This window comes from Melanostigma gelatinosum, assembly GCF_949748355.1.
Source record: "Melanostigma gelatinosum genome assembly, chromosome: 11".
NCBI classification, from domain to species: domain Eukaryota; kingdom Metazoa; phylum Chordata; class Actinopteri; order Perciformes; family Zoarcidae; genus Melanostigma; species Melanostigma gelatinosum.
Window position 1 is genome coordinate 26,505,548 of NC_136644.1, and position 25,403 is coordinate 26,530,950.

General features: G+C 44.8%; 1 protein-coding gene across 1 annotated transcript in view; it reads right to left on the minus strand.

Moving 5' to 3' along the window:
- Nucleotides 1–19,527, minus strand: part of LOC306785102 (scavenger receptor cysteine-rich type 1 protein M130-like) — a gene marked incomplete at both ends in the record, with an annotated part of 31,077 nt that extends 11,550 nt beyond the window's left edge. Inside the window, 9 exons of the mRNA XM_079279327.1 lie at nt 8,891–8,945; nt 11,611–11,693; nt 11,810–12,139; nt 12,435–12,737; nt 12,830–13,207; nt 15,731–16,015; nt 16,108–16,485; nt 16,974–17,258; nt 19,485–19,527. Coding sequence (XP_079135453.1) covers nt 8,891–8,945; nt 11,611–11,693; nt 11,810–12,139; nt 12,435–12,737; nt 12,830–13,207; nt 15,731–16,015; nt 16,108–16,485; nt 16,974–17,258; nt 19,485–19,527 — 2,140 coding nt within the window. The remainder of the gene's footprint in view (nt 1–8,890; nt 8,946–11,610; nt 11,694–11,809; nt 12,140–12,434; nt 12,738–12,829; nt 13,208–15,730; nt 16,016–16,107; nt 16,486–16,973; nt 17,259–19,484) is intronic.
- Between the last annotated feature and the right edge of the window lie 5,876 nt (nt 19,528–25,403).

Below are 25,403 nucleotides of genomic sequence, written 5' to 3' on the forward strand. Positions count from 1 at the left end.
TTTCCATCAGTTTGACTTCCTGGAATGTGGGAGCTGGGTGAGCTGAAAGGTTGCAATTATTCAGCATACACAGAATGTTGAAATTGACGTACATCCATTGGCCCCTGGCAGACATTGAGCAAATACAAATCTACATCTTGTATCAGTCTAATGTGTATGCCCACAGGCAGCAGCAACACGTCTCCAATCCTCCCTAATGAGATGTAATGAAGCAGTTTTATTCAATTGACATTATTTCATTGTGATGTTGTCTTTGCCAGTAATTCTTCTCTGGGCAAAGACTCACCAACGTCAGATGCACAAATGTGTATCATCAAAACGGGAGAAAACGTGCGCTGTCGGTTTCCCAGTGGCTCTTCATCCAGTTACCAAAGAGTATCAATGTAAGTTCTTTGCGTCTCTCCGCAGTAAAGGAAATGGTGGACAGTGGAGCAGCTGCAGTAACTGTGGAACACCAAACGCCCCGTGTCGTGTGCAGCGTTCACAGCTCTTTTCCAATGAAAGTAGCTGGCACTCGCTCCAAAAGTCGCTAAAAGTCGGCAGCTGACGGCGTATGCTCATTCGCAAATTGGCGACACCATCGCGCAGACATTTGAGAAAATGTCAGTCGTTGTGTCGGTTGCATCGAGCGAGAGATGTCAAGTGTCCGCACGGTATTAATGTTCACATTTTCAAAATTGATAACAGGGTTTGAATAAGTTTCTCAAACTCTGAGCAGTAAGAATCCTTCATCCCTGAGAGGGTTCTGCACTCCCGCTTGTCAAAACATGAATATCATCACAGTTTAATCTCTGAGGATTTTGAATCCCCCTCTGCAAAACACCCCACAGGACAATGATTGAATTCAGCCACGATAGAACAACACGTCTCTGCAAACGCAAGTGTTTCCTCCGACCGTCTCGCCATCGCATCAAAGAATCCATGCTGTACACCACAGGGCCATTTTCAAGTGTATGAAATCTGTTCATATTTCAGATCTGAAGCCCTGGATATTGTAGGCCGACACAGGCTGAAATATATGACAACGGTGGTGCAAGTGCGGTCGTCAGAAAATCTCCGACCGACCGAGAGGATCCATGCTGCTAGCGTGGAAGTATTGAATTCATTATTGATTTCCAGAAACAATTACATGCTGCCAATACTCTGGAAGCTCAAGCTCCATTTTAAAATATGAATGAGTGTAATGTTCAAAAAGGTCAAAATACTGAAAGTAAATGTTGAGCCGTTTGGTACAAGTGGTGGAAGGAGAAGGATGTGGAAGTAGATCAAGCAAACCCAGGGGACATCAAAACCGGGCAGATCTTATAGGCCGGTATTTACATAAAGAAACTACACACAGTGGTCCCTCTGTTTCTTGGGTCGTGGTATTAAAGCCACAATGAGTTGGAAACCTGCGCCAATTTTCCGCCATTTACAATCCGCACCTATGAAAAGAGATGAATGGAGAAGTTTCATTGATGGGTTGAGTTGTTTGTTATTTTAATTGAACACAGACAGAAGGAAATCAATAGAGATGGTTAGAGAGACGGGAATAAAGAGGCTGTTTTGTTCGATATCTCTCTCTTTGAGGCATTCAGTAAATATCGGATAAAAAGAGAGATGCCCTCAAAATGCAATCATTCATTTTCAAACTATATTGAGGCATACGTTGTTTTTTTAGATACTGGGAACGCTGTCACAGCATCAGCACAAGCCGACAAAGACTTACCCCGGGGACGGTGGATAAGGATGGAGAAACAATACTCGAATGATCGGGTCAGCGGTTTGATCCCCGAAAGGAACTAATGAGGACAAAACTACAACAACATCGCTCTTGTTAAAGTGTTCTTCAGAGAGGAACTGAACCCTTGCAAGGTTCACTCACGGTATATTCTGCCAAATTAGAGTCTTTTGGAGATGGATTATAAAAACATACTCTGTGGCCGTGAAGTCCTAATCTCAGCCCACTCAGTGGGATCCCGAAGGTTTGTCTCATTTTCATAAATGAGCTGTTCTGTATGACTTCAGATAATTTGACGAGTGTCCACTGTCGTCTCAGTTCAACACTTAATTAGGACAAATCCTGTCAAATGAGTCATTTATTTTGCTGCCATAAAGTTTAGGAATTTGCAAAAGACGACAGACTGTATATAAGAAGTGGATGCAGTCACAGCGATGTCACCCATTGGTTTGAGGACGACGGTTTTAAAGCCTCGAGTTCGGCATTTTGTCCGTCACCATCTTGGTTTTTGGCCGCGCTGTGTTTTTTTTTGGAACCAGGAGTGAGACAAGAAGAAGGTGGAGCTCATTACAGCTGAACTCTGAAGAAGACATCAACAATTAACTTTCATAAATTGAAAACACACTAAAAGGGTTAAAGTGCAAAGGCGAAAACATGGACAGCTGTGGTAGAGACCTGTCAATCAGCGTGTAGCCCCGCCCCTAAAGCATCCCCTGCTTTATGGTCTGTGTGACTCTAAATGGACCATAATGTACTAAATGAACATCATGCTGTATTGAAGAAGACTTGAAACTAGAGATTGAGACATAAACTCATGTTTACAATGTTTACTGAGGTAATAAATCAAGAGAGAAGTAGAGTCATTTTCTATAGACTTCTATACAACCAGAGGAGTCGCCCCCTGGTGGTCAGTAGAGAGAATGCAGGGTTTAAGCACTTCTGCATCGGCTTCAGAACAGAAAGAGCAGTCGAGGTTGATGGAAATAGTTTAACAGTCAAAATGATTATACATCCTGAGAGAGACAAGAATGTGTGTGCCAAATTTCGGGAAATATTCACTGAAAACCACGATTGCCAACCTCATGGTGGTATCGAAGAAAGGTCAAGGGATCACCAAAGACTTTAAGGTTCTTCCCCTGGCGACCATGAATATCCGCACCAAAGCCCACCGTCATCTATATTTCAGTCCGGCCCAAAGTCGTGCACTGACATCTCCATCCCTGGAGCCATGCCAATGAAAGAAGAGTGATCAAAAGCAAAGCTGTTTTGGATCAAGGCTCCAAAAAATATCGATCGGCTGCTCTTTCAATAACGCAACTCAATCGCTCTTTTTCACACCATTCCATTTGGTAAATGCTCACATCGTTCATCGCTCATGCCGACGTCACAACGCTGGCCTCATGATAAAGGCAACAGACTGAAAAACGCTGATGTGGGATATTTTCGAAGGCAGTGCCAAAAAACAACCACCCATGATGTCACAGACTGAGTGAGTAATGATTCAAATCGTTACGCTTTAAGTCAAGTATGTGATGTATAGAGCTATCTAAAGTATAGTGTGTAAAAAGTTTTTCAGAGAATTATTTTCCTTTCCGAGTGTTCAAATGCAGTAAAATCAATCAAAATGATCGGGTTATTAACTTTCAGGCCCACTTCTCCTGGCAGACAGTCGTTCAATCAGGAGAGAGCAATTGGAAGTGGATAATAATATCTGTTGAGCTTAGCAAGAGAAAGAAGTTTTGGCAATATGATGCCATCGACGTGAAGCCTCTTCATGAAGCAAAGGCCGATACGAAGCTGGGAGATGGGACAGGGACCCCTCGGGGTCCAGAGATCCATCAGGTGGAGGCTCCCTGGACATCCTGGGGGTCAGAGTGGTGATTGGGTGGAGGTGGGTTGCACGATAGTAAGTATGAAAGGCAGAAGAGGAATTAACTGGGGACAGAGAGATCATTGGTCAAATATGGTGACGGATTTGCAAAAGTACACGAGTCTCTGCACTTTATCACATCGTGGTATCAGGACATACACTTAGTTGTGACGGCTGGAGATGATACAGATGCCTCCACTGCATGACACCATCAGGCCCCTCAAGGCATGAGTGAAGCACACCTGGCAAAGTGCTTTGCCAAGGCAGGTCTCCCGGAGCTGGCTGCCTACCTCTTGTCTCACATCACAGGTAGCATTGAACTGAGACTACAGTGGACACTCGTCAAATTATCTGAAGTTCATAACGTCATCCAGAGGAGATCAGTATTCACTGAATCTAGCTGGTTCACTACAGCTGTATGAACCCAAAATAAAGAATTTTGCTTTGATTTAACCGCAATAAATGGATAAAAAAAGGGAAACTGACCACCTAATGATGCCGTAAAAAGTCTGAATTCATTTTTAGTTAGTTCTCTCCGCAAGACGACGAGCAAACAAGCTTTAAAATGCTTGTTTGCTGAATGGAGTTTGGATCGATTAGTGCTACGCTAACATTGTAACGGCTCCATCAACACTGAAAATAGCGTCATGTAGGCGTAAATATGCTGCCGTTGTTACTGTTTGTACCATGTGGTTTATACACATAGAGCTTCAAGTGCGAGCAGCTGGCTGAGACACGTTGGTTTAATTCTCTCTGTAGTTCAACTCGTTTAATATGTTCAACAAAACAGACACTTGAAATGTCAAGATCAGGACCGTAATCCAAACAAGTGGTTTGGGGGTTTTAGTTGCTCTTTGACCTTTTAGATTACTCTCATCTCGTCATATCAACAAACCTGACTCGGCACTTTTTCTTTACAAACAGCTCATGTCTTATTCATCTCACAGTTCACGAAGTGAGTCAGCGAAGAAGAACGTCAGAGGAAGAGATCCCGCCTCCAAAAAAAGCGAGTTTATTTATTTGAATCTAGAATCAACGGGCGACTAACTGCAGCCAGCGTTCACCGCTGTCAGCAGAGCCGACCGCACGTATTACTGTGATTATTAATGAGTCCTGAAGAGCCCAGTCAGCAGTTTCTACACATCCCAAAAAAAGAATGCGTGTGCAGTTTACTCAGAGCTTTCATCCACTCATTCATATTTACTCTGATACAATATGTAATAACTCTCTCGCTGATCAATGAGCAGTGTGGTCAGTCAAGTAATTGATGAAGCAGTTAGTTGATGGATTTAACATCAAAGAGCTGCAAAAAGAGGACTTCATTGTGATTAAATAAGACTTTTAACGATAATTAATCACGACTTTTCACCACTTATTTACATTATTTTGATCAAAGCCGAGGTAAATCTGCGTAATAGGGTTGTGGTTCTTTGTGCTTTATTTTCCTTTATATTTTGTATATGTACATATATGTATTTATATTTATATACACATATATATACACATTTAAGGGAGGCAGTTGATTTAGCAGCGCAGTGGTCCCTGGAAGAGAGCTGACGATGAAAAACAAACACAGAGCAGTGGACATGTTGGAGAAAGAAAAGAGAAACACGTTGAGGGATGCAGGACCAGAAGACAGAAAGTAAAGATTCAGAGCCCGGCTGCAGAGTCAAATCCTGGCTGGTGTGTCGAGCTCCTCTTAGCCCCTCTTTGTCTCTGGATGCTCCAACAGAACTGGACGAGAGGAGACAGACAGTGTGTGTGTGTGTGTGTGTGTGTGTGTGTGTGTGTGTGTGTGTGTGTGTGTGTGTGTGTGTGTGTGTGTGTGTGTGTGTGTGTGTGTGTGTGTGTGTGTGTGTGTGTGTGTGTGTGTGTGTGTGTGTGTGTGTGGGGGGACGGACGGTAACAGCTGAATCAGGGAGAAATGAGGCCAAAAGCGGGAGCGCCCTCACCTAATGAAGCACCCTAAATACAACTGACAACTTCCCTTTCTCCCTTTCTTCCTCCTTTATCCACGACTCTCTTTCTCTGCCAAAGTCTGTAGAAAGAACACAGACACACACACACACATATACACACAGACACGCACTTACCAAATTCTATATTCAGCAGCTGCCTTTACGGTATCGGCTTTACTGGAGATAATACGATTCAGTGGCAACATGCCAGACCGATGCCTCCCTTCACGCTCACACTGGCAAATACTAATGACTCGAGACTGGCTGCGTTCTCGTGCAGCTGTATTTGAATAAATCCTGACACAACAATGACACCTGCTGGCCAGCAGAGACCTGATAGACGCAGGAAGAAGACTCTTTGTGTGCTCAGCAGCAGACAGTTTGGTTTCACACACGTGAAGTTAAGACTGCATCACTTTAGAACAAGAGCAAATTAAATCTGAGAGCACACTGAGTCTTTATGAGGTGTTACATCCTCACAGAGAGGCAGGTAGCAAACAGGAAGAGACCAGAACAACAGACATGCAACAAAGACTGTGTCTCTGCAGAATCATCACATGAACTGTGCTGATGGATTGATTCAATTTCAAGCATCACCAACTGATTGAAAGAAGAGCATCAAAGGTGAAGTAGATGTGATCTGACCTTTAGTCTTCGTCCTGTTTTGACCTCTGCAGAGAGTCAAATTCTATTCGATTTCCCCTCAAAATGTTTATGCTCCAGCGAGGGAGCTGATAAAACAGGATTTCGACGATGATGAAGTCAAATCCAAACCAATGAGATTCAGTCTCAGTTTGCAGCTTTCTAGGTCTGAGTGACTGGATTTCACAATGAGTGCAGAGGACTTGAGTGAATAAAAGCCGGTGAAATCCGTCTGTTGGTTCCTGTCCTTGACTCTATGATTGTGACTCTGACTGGCTTTTGTGCTGAGCGGCTCATTTCACCAGCCTTTCTCCCTTTCATTGGTCATTCCCCCCAAATCAGCAAGTTTAGCTCTATCGACTGATGCAAAGCATCGGCTTAACATTAAAGGATATATTTCCCAGACGTTGCCTTATCGCTATTATCCGACATAAAACCCGTCTGAAAGGAGTTTTTGTTCCTTCTTTTGAAGAGTGAAGGAGTTCTTTCAATTGCCACTGAAGCCTTTGTGCTGGTGGAGTGACCCTTTGGGATTTCATTGATTTTCAAGGAAGGAGGCCCGTGAAGGTCCATGAAACATTGTATCTGTAAAACCTTTTTCTTTCACTTGGTTTCCAAGCGTAAAATGAGAAACGTATACTCAATTTAACAGGTTAAAGGCAGACTGGGCAGGATTTGTTGCTTGCTGCTCGTAAACACACCATTGGAAGTTGAATGTAGTTGAATGTAGTGGAGTTCAAAGTACATATTTGCCTCTAAAATGTAACGAAGTAGAAAAATAAAGCAGCTGAAAATAAGTAAATAGAAATATTTGAGAACTGTACTTAAGCTCAGTATAGTAGTCGTATAACAATATGTCTTGTCTGCCTTTAAAGTGTGTTTCTTCTTCTCATATATTTAGATCCATGATTCATCATCTGACCTCATATCTACAACGTATACTTTCTTATGTTTTTCAGTTACATAGTGTCCAATCTTCTCTTTTTTTCTAACTCACTCTCCGTCTCATTGTCTCCCTCCTCCAGCACATGCCTTGAATCAATACACCATTCCCTCTGCCTGTTGTTTTTCCTGCCAGCCTCTTTCTCCGTCTGTCTCTCAGTCTGTTTGTTCTCCCTCTCTGTGCAGTCTATCACATTTGGCACCACTTCCATTCCTGTTGCTCTTCTCCGGCAGATTGCCCTGTTTGTCACTCAAACCCTTATTGCGCGCCGTTTCTCAAGCGCCAGAAATCAGTGCATTGGCTGAATTAAACCTAAGACGGAGTCAAGTGAAGTGCAGTGTAAATATCCATGGAGCGAAGCCCACTGAAAAGACAATGGCTGACATGGGAGCTTGGAGAAATCCACTGGAACTGAGAAGTCCATGACAGGATTTGGGCAGCAGCTAACTTGTAGTTCCCACAGTGAGGCACAGAACACCAGTGATGACTCTTGGACTGTTCCCATTTGTGCTGTGTACGGATGGAATTAGTTATAGCGCACGTTATTTTACAATCCAACTACTCAAAATAACAATATGTCAATCCTGTCATGGCTGTATCTGTTCCATAGACAGCACTTGCATCTATAATGTCTGTGTGTCCTTTGCATGGCTCAAGAACCGTTCATCCGATTAACTTCACACTTGGTGGGTGTATTGCTGGGAACCCAAGGGAGTGCAGTAGAAAATTTGGTGCAATTTGGAGACGTTGAATATGAATAAACTTTGAATAAACAAGCGACCGCGGAGGCCGAGGCTACGGTTCACTTTTGCTGCTGCATGCTGGGTATCGGTTCCGTTACAACCAAACGCTTCTTCACTTTCATGGAGTCAATGAGCGATGAGCAAAAACAGTCTCTATTCTTAACATTCAACAGATTCAGAAAGTGATATCGTACTCCATTCATATCGCCACCGGCAGGCAGTAACTGTCTACCATGATGACGCTGCCACCTCGTGGTTTCCCGGTATATGAGGAGGTTACCGCCTTAATCGAACTGGTCTAGTGCCTTTAGAAAGAAGTGGAAAGTACCCGGGTAACAATTGGATTTCTGTGCTTGTGTTTACTTTCAGCGCAAACAAATCTCAAAAGACTTTACTGAGACAAACGACCTATGATTGATGTGTAACAGGGAAGTGAACATCGTCAACATGAAGCGCGATTGACAACAGCTAAAGTGTGATGTCCCCGGAGCTGCATGATGATGGCTCAGAGCACACACGGCCGATCAATGCCAAGCTGAGAGACTTGGTCAGTGAGAGTGATTGATTGACCCCTCGACCGCCACAGGGGACAGAAAACGAATGCGTTCTCTAAAATACCGTGTGGGCATAAGAATGCTTAAGATGGTTACACATCGGTACACTGGTCTTGATGAGGGTTAGGTTTTTAGGTTGACACACAGAAAAAAGAGGGTTCATGAAAAAATGAAAGAAGAAAGCATGAAAACAGGCAGACTACACAACACAGTACAACAACTATCAATAAGAGGTCGAGGCAGTAACAGGAATGGAGAGAAAAGGAAACGCGTTGATCAATGGAGTCTCTCCAGATTGGTGCAGTCCATTGGGAAGGACCAAAGAAGCACCACTGAACATGAATATTGGATGAACAAAGACGCTGTGGGAGGAGACTTCTTTCTAAATGTTAACAGACAGCAGCAGAGCAGATGCCGTGACAATGTCACGCTTTGATTGTGAGGAAGAATTGGGCTGTACCTGCCTCGAGACTCAGGGTCTGATTCCACATCGTCTTCTTCCTGCCTTCTGCTGCCTGTTGATTTTCATTAAGAATATGTAGGTAACACAATCGGAATGACAAAATGAATGTAGTTTAACACAAAAAGTGTCACGTGTCCCCATTGTGGGTTTGACACTCATATGTTGTAATAAAATAAAGCAAACGCTGCTACGTCTGATACAATGAGACACCAATCAATCACGAACTTTAAATTTGGATACCTGATATGACCTTATTAGAAGAAAATGTCTCATGATGTCATGATCTTGGTTTTGATTTAGTTTCTTTCCTGTTTTATTTTGAAGTTCCCTGCCTCTTGTGTCCCGTGTTTGTTTGACTTCCTGTGCAGCAGTTGTGTTCAGTCTCGTCCTCTTTCCTAGTTGTTTCTTTATTTTTGTCAAAGTGCAGGAAACAAGCTGCACGTGGCAATAACCCAAACACAGATGCTATCAGGCCTCACATTGTGAGTTCATACTGTATATTTACTGGAGCATAAGCTTCCATTGGTAACTTTCCACCGGCAAAATGTAACTCTACTGACATAAACTAATGTCATATGGAATGTGGAAACCTTTGTACTCCACAAGCTCATTCAAAAGGATGAGCATTCATGCTGGCACTGAACGGTGCAAGTTGGTTTACAACGAATTGGATTCCTTCTTGTGCAAAAAGCCACCGGTTGAGCAGGAAACACAGTCTGCCTGGACGAATGAAAGGAGTGGGCCTCTTATCAGAACAAGCTCATGTCATCGTAAAGATAAGCTCTTTTGGTCATGCGCTAAAAGCAATTTAATGGGTTTTATTTCCCATTAAATTGCCACAATTACTGACATTTAACGGTGAGTAAACTAGACACATGGTGTCACTTCTGTTTTCTGTATTCATTCAGTGATGTAGAATGATGGAGTTCTTGTTGTTAACTGTAGGATCTGCCATTCCTCAGTATCTTTATTCATGTGCAATTCATTATTTCAATATCTTTAGAGAATATTAATGTCTTTGTATGGGACAGTGTTGTTTAAAAATGCAACGCAAATTAAACAGTGTTAACAAATGTACTTGCACCACTTCTGGTTCAGACTGAAGGAAATTCCTCTTTGTTTTGTGTTCTTATAATAAAGACTTCTTGCTCCCCAAAATTCTGCCACCTTTTTATTTACAATGTTCAGCTTTATTTGAGATAAAGAGAACATTTTGTAAAATTGCTATATTTTCGTAAATGATGAAGGCTTTATTAGTATAATATAAGTATAGTATGTTGAAAAGTTTCAATAAAAAATGTGATAATATATTGTAATGTAAAAAAGTAATGATGTTGTATGTCGAAAAATGTCATGAAGAAAGTTTCTTGTACAATGTTGAAAAATGTGACAAAAGACAAGTGTCATTAAAGCATTTTTATAATTGAAGCATCTCGAAGCAATAATGGATTATATGTGGTGAATATATTGAGATCTGAAAATGCATTCTTTGCTAGATAAAAAACAATAGATCATAAATCCTCATAGACAATGGAAAGTAAAAAGAGAATAAACATCTGGTATAAAACACAAATAACACGTGAGAGAGGACTTCCTGCAAAGTGCTGCACGGGGCTCGTTGCCTCACACTCGTCCGTAGCTGTGGAACTGGAATGCGCCTCGAAGACGTCTTTGTGTCGGAGTCAGCCAGGTGCTCAAAGCACAAGATGCTGCCGTTACGCTGTCCTGATGTCTGGCCCCTCGCTGCGAAAGCAGAGCGGTGTCAGACAACATCTACCTTCACCTGCAGATGAAACCAGTTTCCCCCTGTTGCACGTCTTTGTTTCATCTATTTCCACAAGTCAATCAGACAATTTGCAAATCGCTGATTTGAACAGAAGAATGGAGAGATAGGTTCTTAGGGTGCGGTGTGTCTCGGACATTCGTGGTGGATACCTCAACAACAACAATGAGCAAAATGGTCAAAATTCTTCATCACAAATCAGTGAGTTTTTAGGGGCCGATCACAGCGGGACGTTGTTCATATTTGTATTATTATGATTATCTTTCAGATAAATGTTGTCCTGCTGCCAACATGTTGCTCACTGCAGTAAGTGAAGTCATGAAGTTCATTATGTTTTTTAAAGGACAAACAGCAACAGATTGTCAACATTGAGCATCGTTCTCCAGAATGTAGAAGATATACAGTACGTCAGTGTTTCATGTTTGTTCTGATAGTCTCTGCTTTCTGCTTGGACTCTGGTAAACCTGCTCTCAAGTCGACTTTCAATGTGTTGAAAAAGATTGTTTTTAAAGATTCACGTCTTCAGCAGGAACCAATGGGCTTGGAGCTGAGAGCCACAGACAGGAAGTCAGAAGGTGTGGAGAGACCGACACATTGTTGAGAGGAAGACAGACGGGCTGTAATAACGGGAGATCATATTCAGCCTGATGGTTGAAGGGAACATGCGTATCAAAGGGAGCTGGTGGTGGTTGTGTGTTGGAGGAGCTACTCTGCTCCTTCTTCTTCGTCTTCTTCGTCTTCTTCGTCTTCTTCTTCTTCAGCTGCAGGAACACCCATCTTATAACGAACCAGCTGAGTGTTCTTCTGTCTGCACGGCATCTGCCCCCTGTTGGCCTGCAGAGACATGACAGCACAGTCCTGTCTTCAGTTGACTGAACACAGAGCGAGAGCTTCATCTCAGTGGCTGGTCTGAACAGCAGACGTGTGTCCGTACCTTACAGTAGAAGTAAAGGCCAACGTTCAGCAACAGCAGAGCCAGCGGCAGGACGATGGCTCTGATGATCAGAGGTCTTGGATCTGAACAAACACATGGACAGTCATCACATCACACGACATCATGAGTCCAACAATCTACAATCACTGACACGTATTACTCAATCATCTTCAAACCTGCATGAACACAGTCAGCTTACCTAAGACGGTGATGGAGAGCCGACGGCTCTCAGAGGAGAAGCTATGATTAAAAACATGGAGGTGATAAACACAGCTGTAGCTTCCTTGGTGGGCGGGCTCTGCAGCAGGAAACAGGAAGTGGGCAGAGTGATTGACAGCTGGCTGGGTGTCGTTGTGTGCTGAGTTGGAGGAGGTGAAGGTGAGCTGGAAGGAGCCTCCTGGGTACTGTGGCTGGATGGAGCAGCTGATGGTGAAGGTGGAGCGCCTGAGCACCGGAGCCCCCTGCTGCTGGGCCTCGGAGACCCCGTACATTGAGGAGGACACGGTGATGATTGGCTGAAACAGCAGGTCTGTAAACACAGAGAGGTGATGAAAGTTCATGTTTACCCTCCATTGAAGGAGATGAACCCTGAATAAGGACGTGATGTCAGAGGACAGACAGACTGACAGGTGTGTCCTCCAGGTGGAGCTCAGCAGGAGGGTTTGAAGCTTCCAGAAACAAGCCACCAATCGACACTTCAGGATGTCGTTGTCCTGGTTAATATTACAGTTTAGACCAGTGGGAACCCACTGACTGTCACTGTGACAGAGGACGGAACATGCTGGAAACACTGCTGTCAGAGATGATGTCACTGATGGGCTTACCTGAGCAGGTGAGATCCACGATGGAGGAAGCGGAAACTGATATTAAACACTCTCTCAGAGCAGATCCAGAGCGAACACAGGGAGGGTCGATCCACCACACAGATCTCTTTGAGGACTCCTCTCTCTGTCTGATAGAAACAGCAGAGCCACAGTCCAGCTCTCTACAGGCAACAGCTGCTTTCTTCAGGGTCCAGTCAGAGTTATAGTAATAGTCATAGTAACGTACTGGTCTCCAGTCTCCTTCATGTTTCACCTCCAGTGTTCCTGCACAGCGACTGGCTCCTCCCTCCAACCTGACAGGTTCTGAACAGAAACAAGAGAGTCGTCAGTGAAGAACAAAGTGAGTTTCAGTAGAACAGAGATGAACCAGATCAAAGCTGCAGCTCCTCTTCTACCTGAGCAGGTGAGTCCAACAGCTTTGCCAGGTGAGCAGGTGTTTCTATCTGAGCCTGAGCTTCTACAGTCCAGGAGAGCAGACTCACGGCCTCCACACTGGAACTCTTTGGTCCACATTGGAGCCTCCACTTCTCCATAGAGCGCCCCCTGGAGGCCTGAAGGAGCCCCACAGCCAAGCTCCCTACAGACCACCTCTGCATCCTGCTGGTCAAAGTCATCTTCACACACTGAGGACCACCACTGGTTAGACTGGTCAGACTGGTTAGACTGGTTAGACTGGTTAGTCTGGTTAGACTGGTTAGACTGGTTAGACTGGTCAGACTTCACCTCCAGTCTGCCTGAGCACAGACTCGTCCCATTCACCAGCCTGACAGAGTCTGAGAGATGATAGAAGATGAGAGAGAGAGATAAAAGACACCAGACACTAAATAACATGATGTCATGAAACAATAATTCAGAGATTCAATTAAATAATACAATCAGTCAATAATATTTATAATAATAATATTAAGTAACCAGCTAGCTAAGTTAGCTCAAAATACAAATATCAAAAGATCATGAACTTAACATATTTAGTCAGACTGGGAGGAGGATTCTTTTAATGTTTACAGAAAAACAGCGTGTGTCTTGTCTGCAGTGTGAGCGTGGGCTGACCACAGTGGGCCCTTTGGAGCTGCATTACAAAACAATGCACAGAAGCTGAGAGACGGATTGGTGCTGCTGGGTTCATCATTACCTGTGGTGTACCCCAAGGTTCAATCTCAGGTCACATTTTATTCTCCGTATACATGTTCCCACTTGGTCCAATCATCCAACATCACAATGTCTCTTTTCATTGCTACGCAGACGACACACAGATATACCTTCCCTTGAGACCTGATGACCCCAGAAGCCCAGCGGCTATTTTAGACCGTCTTAATGTCAACTGTCGGATGGCACTGTCACGATTTCTCTGTGTGTGTGTGTGTGGGTGTGTGTCTCCTGATTGCTTTCATTCACTTCACCTGTGCTTAATCACCTGCCGTGGCGTTTCCCTCTGCCAACCCCACACATACACTGTGTACTCCCCTGCTTTCCCTGTTCTGGTTATCAGATGGTCTTTGCCCACCCGTGTGTTCATCGTCTCCCAGGATTTCGCCCGTGTTTGTTTCTTTGGTTTGTCACTTTGTCTTGTTGTTGTTTTTGGATTTTTGCCTTTACGGACTGACTCCCTGTGTTTGACTGTTTTGGTGCCGAGCACAATACCTTGTTTTCTGCTTCACCTCGTCTCCAGTGTCTATTGTAATGGTCATTTTTTATGGAGTATATATTTCTCCTTACTGAGTATGTATTTCTGCTCAGTATATCGTATTCATGCGTAAGTAATTTAGCTCTGAACTTTGTTGAACTTCACCGTGTCTCTGTTGTGCAGAAGAAGAATTCTCCCTTGCCTGTTCACAAAGATAACTGGCCGTGTTGTATGAGAATGTTCCAGCACCAAGGCCTTTGGGCCGCTTGCTTTGCTTGCTGACCGTTTGTTTTTGAATGTTCCTTTCAGTCTGAGACTAAAGTTTGTGTAACATCGGCCCCCACCTTTGCTCATTCTGTATAAAGAAAGCTTGTTCACTTTTTTCTTGGTTCTTCCTCACTGAGACTGAACGCATTCTGTTGTGATGATTGAACCTTCTCTGCGCAGAGAATAAATACTTAAAGACAACCTGGTTTTTGTTTTTTTGTATTTTAGCATGAAAAGACTCACGCAAAGCGGGTATAGGAATGTTTTCCATGACACTATCTCTGCGTCTGAGTCTTTGCTGTACCTTAGAGTCGTGACGGGCACAAAATCTTCTTCACCTCAATAACTCAAAATCAGAAATCATAATATTTAGTCCCCCAAACCATAACTCCCATTAAAAGTGCCCTTGGCCCCCTTCCCGTAAACATGAAGTCCACTGCCAGAAACTCGGGAGTAGTTTTTGATTCAGATTCAAGCGTCAAACCACAAAAGTTGTCGAGTCCTGTTTTCTTCAAATTTGAACCATGTCCAAAATCCTCTCTCACCCTGATCAGGAAAAAGTCATTCATGCATTCATCTTTGCAAGACTGGACGACTGTAACTCCTCCTTCTCTCTGGCATCAGCCAAAGGTCACTCTCTCTCCTCCGACTAGTTCAGAAGGCAGCAGCTCGGCTTCTCACTGGTTCTAACAGACGACATCACATCGATCCCGGCTTCTCTCCACTGGCTCCCTGTACGTTACAATTGATTTCATGATATGATAATAAAACGGATGATTTATTTTCATTATTTTAGCCGATTGTTGTAAATGACTATAAAAGTAATAATTTGGAAAGAGTATTATGTTCCATTTTGTTGCAAAACCAGCAAAATCATACTTAAATAAAATGAATGAGAAACAAAAAAGTACAACGTACTTACTCTAAGGATGCATACAGAGAACAGGGGGCTCCGGTGACTCAACTAAAATCATAAAACTGATTTATGGAAGCTGATCTGTCATAACAACAATGGGTGTTCTCAGGAAATGTGGCTCCGCCCCCTCAGCTCCGCAGCTTCTTGACGGGTCCCGAACTATGCTCGCCTGCCACAGCTGACTCTTTCCGCTGAACTGCCACAGACTGACGCTGAGTGACGCAGAGTGCCACAGACTGATGCTGAGTGACGCTGAGTGCCACAGACTGACGCTGAGTGACGCTGAGTGCCACAGACTGATGCTGAGTGATGCTGAGTGCCACAGACTGATGCTGAGTGACACAGAGGTGCCAGTGCCACAAGAAGGATCTCGGCCCTGCACCCTCAGAGAGTGTTTCAGAGACAGATTCCCAGGATGTAGTGAGGGAGGGACTGGACCAGAACATATGAAGTAGATTGGCACATAGATGATGTCACTGATGGGCTTACCTGAGCAGGTGAGATCCACGATGTAGGAACGGGAACCTGATGTTAAACAATCTCTCAGAGCAGATCCAGACCGAACACAGTCAGAGTAGATCCTCCACACAGATCTCTTTGAGGACTCCTTTCTCCGTCTGATAGAAACAGCAGAGCCACAGTCCAGATCTCTACAGGCAACAGCTGCTGTCTTCAGGGTCCAGTCATAGTAATCTACTGGTCTCCAGCCTCCTTCATGTTTCATCTCCAGTGTTCCTGCACAGCGACTGGCTCCTCCCACCAACCTGACAGGTTCTGAACAGAAACAAGAGAGTCGTCAGTGAAGAACAAAGTGAGTTTCAGTGGAACAGAGATGAACCAGATCAAAGCTGCAGCTCCTCTTCTACCTGAGCAGGTGAGTCCAACAGCTTTGCCAGGTGAGCAGGTGCTTCTATCTGAGCCTGAGCTTCTACAGTCCAGGAGAGCAGACTCACGGCCTCCACACTGGAACTCTTTGGTCCACATTGGAGCCTCCACTTCTCCATAGAGCGCCCCCTGGAGGACTGAAGGAACCCCACAGCCAAGCTCCCTACAGACCACCTCTGCATCCTGCTGGTCAAAGTCCTCTTCACACACTGAGGACCACCACTGGTTAGACTGGTCAGACTGGTCAGACTGGTCAGACTGGTTAGACTGGTTAGACTGGTCAGACTTGTTAGACTGGTCAGACTTCACCTCCAGTCTGCCTGAGCACAGACTCGTCCCATTCACCAGCCTGACAGAGTCTGAGAGATGATAGAAGATGAGAGAGAGAGATGAAAGACACCAGACACTAAGTAACATTCTGAGAAGATCTGTGACCCAGAATATGAATCTGTTGATAAAATGATCCCGAACATCTCAGAGAGATGGAGCTGGACTCTCTCCTTCAGGAGAGTCCAGGCTGAAGGCCGGTGTGGAGGTACTGACGAGCCCCCGGCTGAGCTGAGCTGCTCTACGTTGTGTCCAGTAGGTCATTGGTGGCTGTTATGGTGGAAACCAGTGAATGAGAAAGCTGTGGAGCTGCAGGAGGAGTCCTTTCAGGCTGCTGGTCGGCCCAGAGGACTCCTGGAGCAGCAACATGGAGGTTTCATAGAGAAAGATATCTTGGTGCATTCAGCACCTGGTTTACTGAGGCAGCAGCTCACCAGACAAGTCTGCTGCCATTCTAGCTGCTGCATGTGTGTCAACATGGATACATTGCTGTCATAGATGATGTCACTGATGGGCTTACCTGAGCAGGTGAGATCCACGATGGAGGAAGAGGAACCTGATATTAAACAATCTCTCAGAGCAGATCCAGAGTGAACACAGTCAGAGTTGATCCACCACGCAGGTCTCCATGAGGACTCCTTTCTCCGTCTCATAGAAACAGCAAAGCCACAGTCCAGATCTCTACAGACAACAGCTGCTTTCTTCAGGCTCCAGTCATCGTAACCTGCTGGTCTCCAGCCTCCTTCATGTTTCACCTCCAGAGTTCCTGCACAGCGACTGACTCCTCCCACCAACCTGACAGCTTCTGAACAGAAACAAGAGAGTCGTCAGTGAAGAAATGAGTTGAATTAATGAAAGATAAAACTATAACTTGACTGCTGATTCTGCTTCACTGGTTCTTTGTTTCTCTTTTCTTTCTCTATTTACCTGTTGATGTGTGATTTCCTTCAGCCTGGAGTTCTGGAGAAATAGACACATATTTGTTGTTTTAAGTAAATGTAAAAGAAATACACAAATATTTGTTTTTCAATGTATTTGCAATGTTCATCTCAAACTTATTGTGATGTTGTTACATTGATATTCAGACAGTTAGACCTGCATTTAACAACAGGACTGTGTTTAAACGTCTCCTTCCTTTTCAGCCAATCACAGAAGAGTAGATTAAAGGAGAACATTTGTTATGACAATACGACAAAAACAAGAAAAACTTGCTATTTCATCATTACATTCACCTCTGAGAATCTTTAACTGTGTAGTTGAGAATATTGGCAGCGTGACTGCTCGTTTATCCAGATATTTAATAAGTAAGCTTTTATCAATTTCACTTGTCATATTTGGTTTGATCGTAAAAATACTGTGAAGTGAAGAACCGGATCATATTATAGTCCATACTTCCAAGTACACAAGTCCGTACATGGCGTACTTGATGTTGAGAAAGGCCCGAGACCAACGACTGGAACGCCTAAAAGGGTTCAGCCAATCAGAGGCAGCGAGACGTGATCGTCTCTCAGTACTCAGTGATGAATACATTGTGTTTCCTGTGAGTTCTTCACAATAAAAGCCCCATTGTGATTATCTTGTTGATGTGAAGCAGCATCAGCAGTAAATGCTGAGTCAGCATCAGCAGCAGCTTCATGCTGCTCTGATCCGTCTGCCGGAGAGTGAACAGGAAACAGTGAGGCTGCTGTCAGACGACAAACAGCCTCACTGATCACATGCTGCATCGTTTCCTGTCTGTTCGTCATGAGTCTGCTGACTGCACACACAGATCATTACTGCACATACATTGATTGCAGAAATGTGAATTTACTACAAATATAATCAATGACTTATGATTTGATTTACATTTGGGGGATTTTAACTTGAATGTGTTCGATTTTACAAAGTTGAGGTCACATCATCACGGTTTATAAACGAAGAGGAAACGTTTGTGGTGTTTTTATTTAACATGGAGGCTGGTACAGTTCATGCAGTCAATAATTAATGACACCTTTTTATTTGATTGCAATAATCTTAAAAGACGTGACAATGCCACCTCACTCCATCATCATAACTGTTATTGTTTCTGCTTGTGTGTGTGTGCATGTGTGTGCGTGTGTGCATGTGTGTGTGCGTGTGTGCATGTGTGTGTGCATGTGTGTTTGCGTGTGCATGCGCGTGTGTGCATGTGTGTGCGTGCGTGTGCATGCGTGTGTGTGCACGTGTGTGTGCGTGCATGCGTGTGTGTGCACATGTGTGTGTGCACGTGTGTGTGTGTGCATGCGTGTGTGCGTGTGTGCATAACTGTTATTGTTTCTGCTTGTGTGTGTGTGCACGTGTGTGTGTGGACGTGTGTGTGTGTGTGTGCGTGTGTGCGTGTGTGCGTGTGTGCATAACTGTTATTGTTTCTGCTTGTGTGTGTGTGCACGTGTGTGTGTGGACGTGTGTGTGTGTGTGTGTGCGTGTGTGCGTGTGTGCATGCGTGTGTGCACGTGTGTGTGTGCACGTGTGTGTGTGAGCGTGTGTGCATGCGTGTGTGCACGTGTGTGTGTGTGCACGTGTGTGTGTGTGTGTGTGCGTGTGTGCGTCAAGTATTTTGTTAAATCAAATTCAAACATGTTTTGTTCCCGTTAAATCACAATCCACTTTTGAATCGTTGTTTCTGTTTAAATGATGCTTAAAATACCAAAGACCTGGACAACGGAATGCAATAATCCTAATTTATTATAAATACAAAACACATTCATAAACACATTCGGCACTGTAGGCACTCTGAGGGATACTTAACAAAGACTTTAGTCATAATGAATAGTAGGGAAATATAAATATTTACAGATATGCGGTGCCGTTAAAAAATACTGTTAAAAATATATTTAACCACTTTGAAAAGTTATTAAACAAATGAGACTTATTCAAACACATTGTTCCACGCTCACAAATGTGCATTATATTGCAATTTGAAAAGACTTATTTGTCGTTGAATCGAGTGTTAATTTAACGATCCAACAGTAATATTGAGATAAAGCACGTCGTCTCTAAAGCGGAGTCCTACCTGAGCTCCACACCAGCAGCAGCAACATCAACAGGTGATCCATGACGTCCAGGTCGACCGTCTCTCCGCCCGTCCGTCTCTCCGTCCGTCTCTCCGTCCGTCTCTCCGCCCGTTTGTCTCTCCGCCCGTCCGTCTCTCCGTCCGTCTCTCCGCCCGTTTGTCTCTCCGTCCGTCTCGCCTCCCGTCCGTCTCTCCGCCCGTTTGTCTCTCCGTCCGTCTCTCCGCCCGTCCGTCTCTCTGATCGTCTCGTGTGCTGTCCTCAGTTTATATCTGTGTGCGGGACGAGGTGGAGCTTTACTGATACTCATCTTTAGTTGTAGATCATATTCACACATCTTTTAACTCTGACAGACTGTTTGGGTCAATTTGACCAGTTTTGTCATCTGACAGCAGTACAAACACCCGAAACATCATTCTTTTCCGAAAGTCACCCAAAATACACAAAATTAAAAAAAAAAAAGTATTTTAAAATGTACTTTTGTACTAACATTATAAAGGTATTTCAATGACTGACATCTTGGCAGCTAGAGTTAGTGAGCAGCAGGCCCTCGGTCTGTTCCTCCAACAGGAGGAGGCTGATGGAGGAGGCTGATGGAGGATGGAGGAGGGTGATGGAGGATGAAGGATGGAGGAGGGTGATGGAGGAGGGTGATGGAGGAGGGTGATGGAGGATGGAGGATGGAGGATGGAGGAGGGTGATGGAGGAGGGTGATGGAGGAGGGTGATGGAGGATGGACGACGGAGGAGGGTGATGGAGGATGGAGGAGGGTGATGGAGGAGGGTGATGGAGGAGGGTGGATGGAGGAGGGTGATGGAGGATGGAGGAGGGTGATGGAGGAGGGTGATGGAGGAGGGTGATGGAGGATGGACGACGGAGGAGGGTGATGGAGGATGGAGGAGGGTGGATGGAGGATGAAGGAGGGTGATGGAGGATGGAGGAGGGTGGATGGAGGATGGAGGAGGGTGATGGAGGATGGAGGAGGGTGATGGAGGATGGAGGAGGGTGGATGGAGGATGGAGGAGGGTGATGGAGGATGGAGGAGGGTGATGGAGGATGGAGGAGGGTGATGGAGGATGGAGGAGGGTGATGGAGGATGGAGGAGGGTGATGGAGGATGGAGGAGGGTGGATGGAGGATGGAGGAGGGTGGATGGAGGATGGAGGAGGGTGGATGGAGGATGGAGGAGGGTGGATGGAGGATGGAGGAGGGTGGATGGAGGAGGGTGATGGAGGATGGAGGAGGGTGGATGGAGGATGGAGGAGGGTGATGGAGGATGGAGGAGGGTGGATGGAGGATGGAGGAGGGTGATGGAGGATGGAGGAGGGTGGATGGAGGATGGAGGAGGGTGATGGAGGATGGAGGAGGGTGGATGGAGGATGGAGGAGGGTGATGGAGGATGGAGGAGGGTGATGGAGGATGGAGGAGGGTGGATGGAGGAGGGTGGATGGAGGATGGAGGAGGGTGATGGAGGATGGAGGAGGGTGGATGGAGGATGGAGGAGGGTGATGGAGGATGGAGGAGGGTGATGGAGGATGGAGGAGGGTGGATGGAGGAGGGTGGATGGAGGATGGAGGAGGGTGATGGAGGATGGAGGAGGGTGGATGGAGGATGGAGGAGGGTGATGGAGGATGGAGGAGGGTGATGGAGGATGGAGGAGGGTGATGGAGGATGGAGGAGGGTGATGGAGGATGGAGGAGGGTGGATGGAGGAGGGTGGATGGAGGATGGAGGAGGGTGATGGAGGATGGAGGAGGGTGATGGAGGATGGAGGAGGGTGATGGAGGATGGAGGAGGGTGATGGAGGATGGAGGAGGGTGGATGGAGGATGGAGGAGGGTGATGGAGGATGGAGGAGGGTGATGGAGGATGGAGGAGGGTGATGGAGGATGGAGGAGGGTGATGGAGGATGGAGGAGGGTGGATGGAGGATGGAGGAGGGTGGATGGAGGATGGAGGAGGGTGATGGAGGATGGAGGAGGGTGATGGAGGATGGAGGAGGGTGATGGAGGATGGAGGAGGGTGGATGGAGGATGGAGGAGGGTGATGGAGGATGGAGGAGGGTGATGGAGGATGGAGGAGGGTGATGGAGGATGGAGGAGGGTGATGGAGGATGGAGGAGGGTGGATGGAGGATGGAGGAGGGTGATGGAGGATGGAGGAGGGTGATGGAGGATGGAGGAGGGTGATGGAGGATGGAGGAGGGTGGATGGAGGATGGAGGAGGGTGATGGAGGATGGAGGAGGGTGATGGAGGATGGAGGAGGGTGGATGCATCAGAGCAGGAAGACAACGTGGAAGAAAGCTCTGATTACTGACTGATTATTAACTCGTTTATAATCATTTTATTATGTCATGTTTTGTGCTCTTAGTGGTAAAAGTTGAATTAATATTGATAATTATGATTTCTTATGATATAGCAGTGAGGACGGCGCTTAATGGTTGCAATGATTAAATATGGTTACATTATAAATTCAGAATGGTCATGCCATTTTCAAATTCAATAAAACATATTTCAGTGATTCTGGCTTTCATGTCTTTATGTCTTTTGTAAAACAGGACGTGATAATGTGTAGCCGAGGTTTTTGAATGTTTCACTCTCCCTGCTCTCTGAAACAGTTATTAAGGATTAATCATACATGTGTTAATGAGACATAAGCTATTTCGACATTGTAGATAAATAGGTCTTGGTGTATACCCGGACCACACTGTGAAGGCAGGAAACATGAACAGCATGTGGGTTGAGTGCGTTTCTGTGAAAGTGATTATATCTGATTTCACGAGAAGCTGCTGGCTGATTATAGATTATAGGAGTGTTTACGTGACAGGCTGAGATCTTCCTCTCACATTAATGCTGCCAGTGCTCTCTCCTCTGTTTTAATAGATGTGTTCACGTCACACTTACAGCTACAAACGACTTCTACGAGCGTCAGGAACTCTGAAAGACTTCATCAGCTGTTGATATGGTCGTATTTGGTTCGAATTATTAACTTGAACATGAATCAAAGTTCCAAATTGATGGTTTCGTATTCTCTGTATCAGTCTTTGGTTAAGACAGGTGATTTAATGTTAATTGCATTATATTATTGTGATAATAAATAATTATTTCGTAGACATTTTAATTCCTCTTTGAACTACTGAACCAGCATTATTTTGGTTCCCCATTATTAGTGAAATCTTATATTTTTAAATATTAGTTCTATTGATAATATATATATTATATTTCTCATTTCCTAACAACCACACCAGCTCAAACTGCAACATAGTGGTGCGCCGTGTGAGGCCTAGTATTGTCTATATTCATTCATAATTCTGCAATATTCATTGATCAATGACAACATGTTAGATTCCACTTCTGAGATAAAAGAAGTGTTTGAATTCAACAGCATGCTGAGGATGAGGCAGAACTGAACGTAACGGTGTCGTCCACGTCAAAGTAGTATTTCGTATTAAAAGGTAGAATTGTCTAAAAATACAAATGTAACAGAAGAGTTCCTCTCCATCATCTCTGGTGACCCACTAAGCGTGTGGTGGTGTCTGTGTTTTCTCTGTTCTTCTTACTTTGCTGTGCTCAGCACCTTTCTGACAGCATGCAGCCACCAAAGCACTGATCCACGTCCAGAGCGAAGAGCGAAGGCTTGAACGTGACCTCTGACCTCAACAACCAGCTGGTACTGCAACACATACGCACGACATGATCACAGAACCTACTACGAGCAGACAACACACAACACAAACAATCACGTGTGTGTGTGTGTGTGTGGAAGAAGAGGGGGGAGACAAAAGAGAGAGCGAGAGCGAACAAGATGGCGGACGTGTTCACATAAAGTGGTCACGTGATGAAATACTCCATAATGGCGGCTAGGCCACGATTATTTAACGGGGAATAAAACACACTATAGAGGTCGGCTTACACGCCACACGTGGGTATGAAATAAGTGTAAGAGTGTGTGTGTGTGTGTGTGTGTCGGTTAGTTTGAAAACAAAGGAAAGAAGAAGTAGGACGCACTCTATACAAGGAGAATCCTCACCGCACCAGTGAAGTACAGGAACTGTAACTTTATCATGAGTTCACTTTGAAAAGACTGTTTTCATGTGAAGGACATAAATCGTCTTCACTGATGAGTTGCTGGTCTTTAGTTTCACACGCAACTCTCTGAACTGCGGTTGTGTGAAGCTGATCGTATCTGATTTCATAAGAAGCTGCTGATTGCAGATTAAACTGTTTCCATGACGGGCTGAGCTGTTCCTGTCAGATGAAGGCCGTCAGTGTCGTCTTATTATTTCTGATGACGCGTTACGTCAGCAGGTACAGCTGCTTACTGTACTGCTAGAACTACTGCAGTCTGTATGGAACTGTTCGACAGCTTCAGATCAATTTTAGCTGCATCAACACTTTCAGTCCCGCCCACGCTGAGGTCGTGAGGCCTGTACACAAACCCACTGGTCCATCTGACTGTCAATCAACGGATCAATATCTCTGTGAGCACATCCAGCACCTTCCTGTGTGCAGCTATGATCCATACATGTGTGCGTCAGTTTGCTTCTCCTTCACTGAATAGTACTTTTAAAAGTACTAATAAGACAGTAAAAGCACTCATTGTGTACAATGGACCATTTCAAAGTATTATTTTATTGAACTATAGACTCATTCTGCTTTTCTGCTTCATCCCATTGCTTTAGCGTGTTCGATATATATTTCTGTTCTTAGAGTTAAAAGGTGAGATCCTGACGGGCTTTAATGAGTGCGATGTCTGTCAGTCAACGACAGGCTGCAAAGTGCTGCTCACCTCAGCCACTTCCAAAATGTAATAAACATGTTGTATAGTATCCCATAAGTCGATAAGAGGTACTTTTCAGAAAAGCCATAAAGTCATTGTATAATATGTCATTAAATCGTGAGTCCTAACAAGTCACAGCTTATATTTCTGAATAGATTAACTCTGGACACCGACGTTGCTGACTGCTCAGTCTGCGCTTGACAAAATGTGCGCGTGACGGACACCATCAGACGGACACGCGCCGTTTCTTTCTCCCCATTCCTCCCTGTCGTGTGTGTGTCTGAACAGAATCACAGGGACATGTTTTTTACTTTAATACTTTCATAAACTGTTAAAAGAGTGCAACCTGCATTGATCACGTCGCTCATTGCTCCCGGGGCTCCGCATCGCACAACGATGACTCTTTCTGAACTGTTGAAGGGATTTGATTGAAAGGCCTTTGCATCCCGAGGCCGTGACATTGTTGTTGCTGTGAAAGTGATTTAAAGTCTCTCTCCACAGCTTCCTGTTGGTGATGACTCCACTAATAATCAAGCTGAAGTATTGAACCCATACATCTCCTGTCGATCATGTCGATTGAGTTTGAATTCGTTGTTTCTCTAAGAATCGACAGTTTATTTCTGATACTCATCACGTCTCCTGACCCAGGAGGAGCCTCGAGGACCTCTCCTGACCCAGGAGGAGCCTCGAGGACCTCTCCTGACCCAGGAGGAGCCTCGAGGACCTCTCAGTCCAGCCGGATCTGGATTACTGTCCCCAGAAGTGCTCCGGCTTTAGATAACGCTGACTACTTATAAACCCATCTAAAGAACTCCCCGTTTCCCATTGTGTTTAATTTAAATAGTTGTATTTAGGTGTGCATGGTTATTCAGGTTTTGGTCGCTGTTGTTTTTTTTATCATTTCTTTTCTGTGTTATCTGTAAAGGCCTTTGGGTATGAAATGTACATTTGTCTTGTAAACAACCAGCAACATAATAAAGGAGGTCAAACGGCATCTGCAAGCTAATGTAGAATGCTAGTCGGAGAACAGCGGCAAGTGTCTGATCTGCAAAGTAAATCTAAAGTTCACAAACAGCTCAATCCTGTTACTCGATGTGCAAATCTGCACATCGATGTGCAAAGTATGATCCACGTGTCACTTTTCTA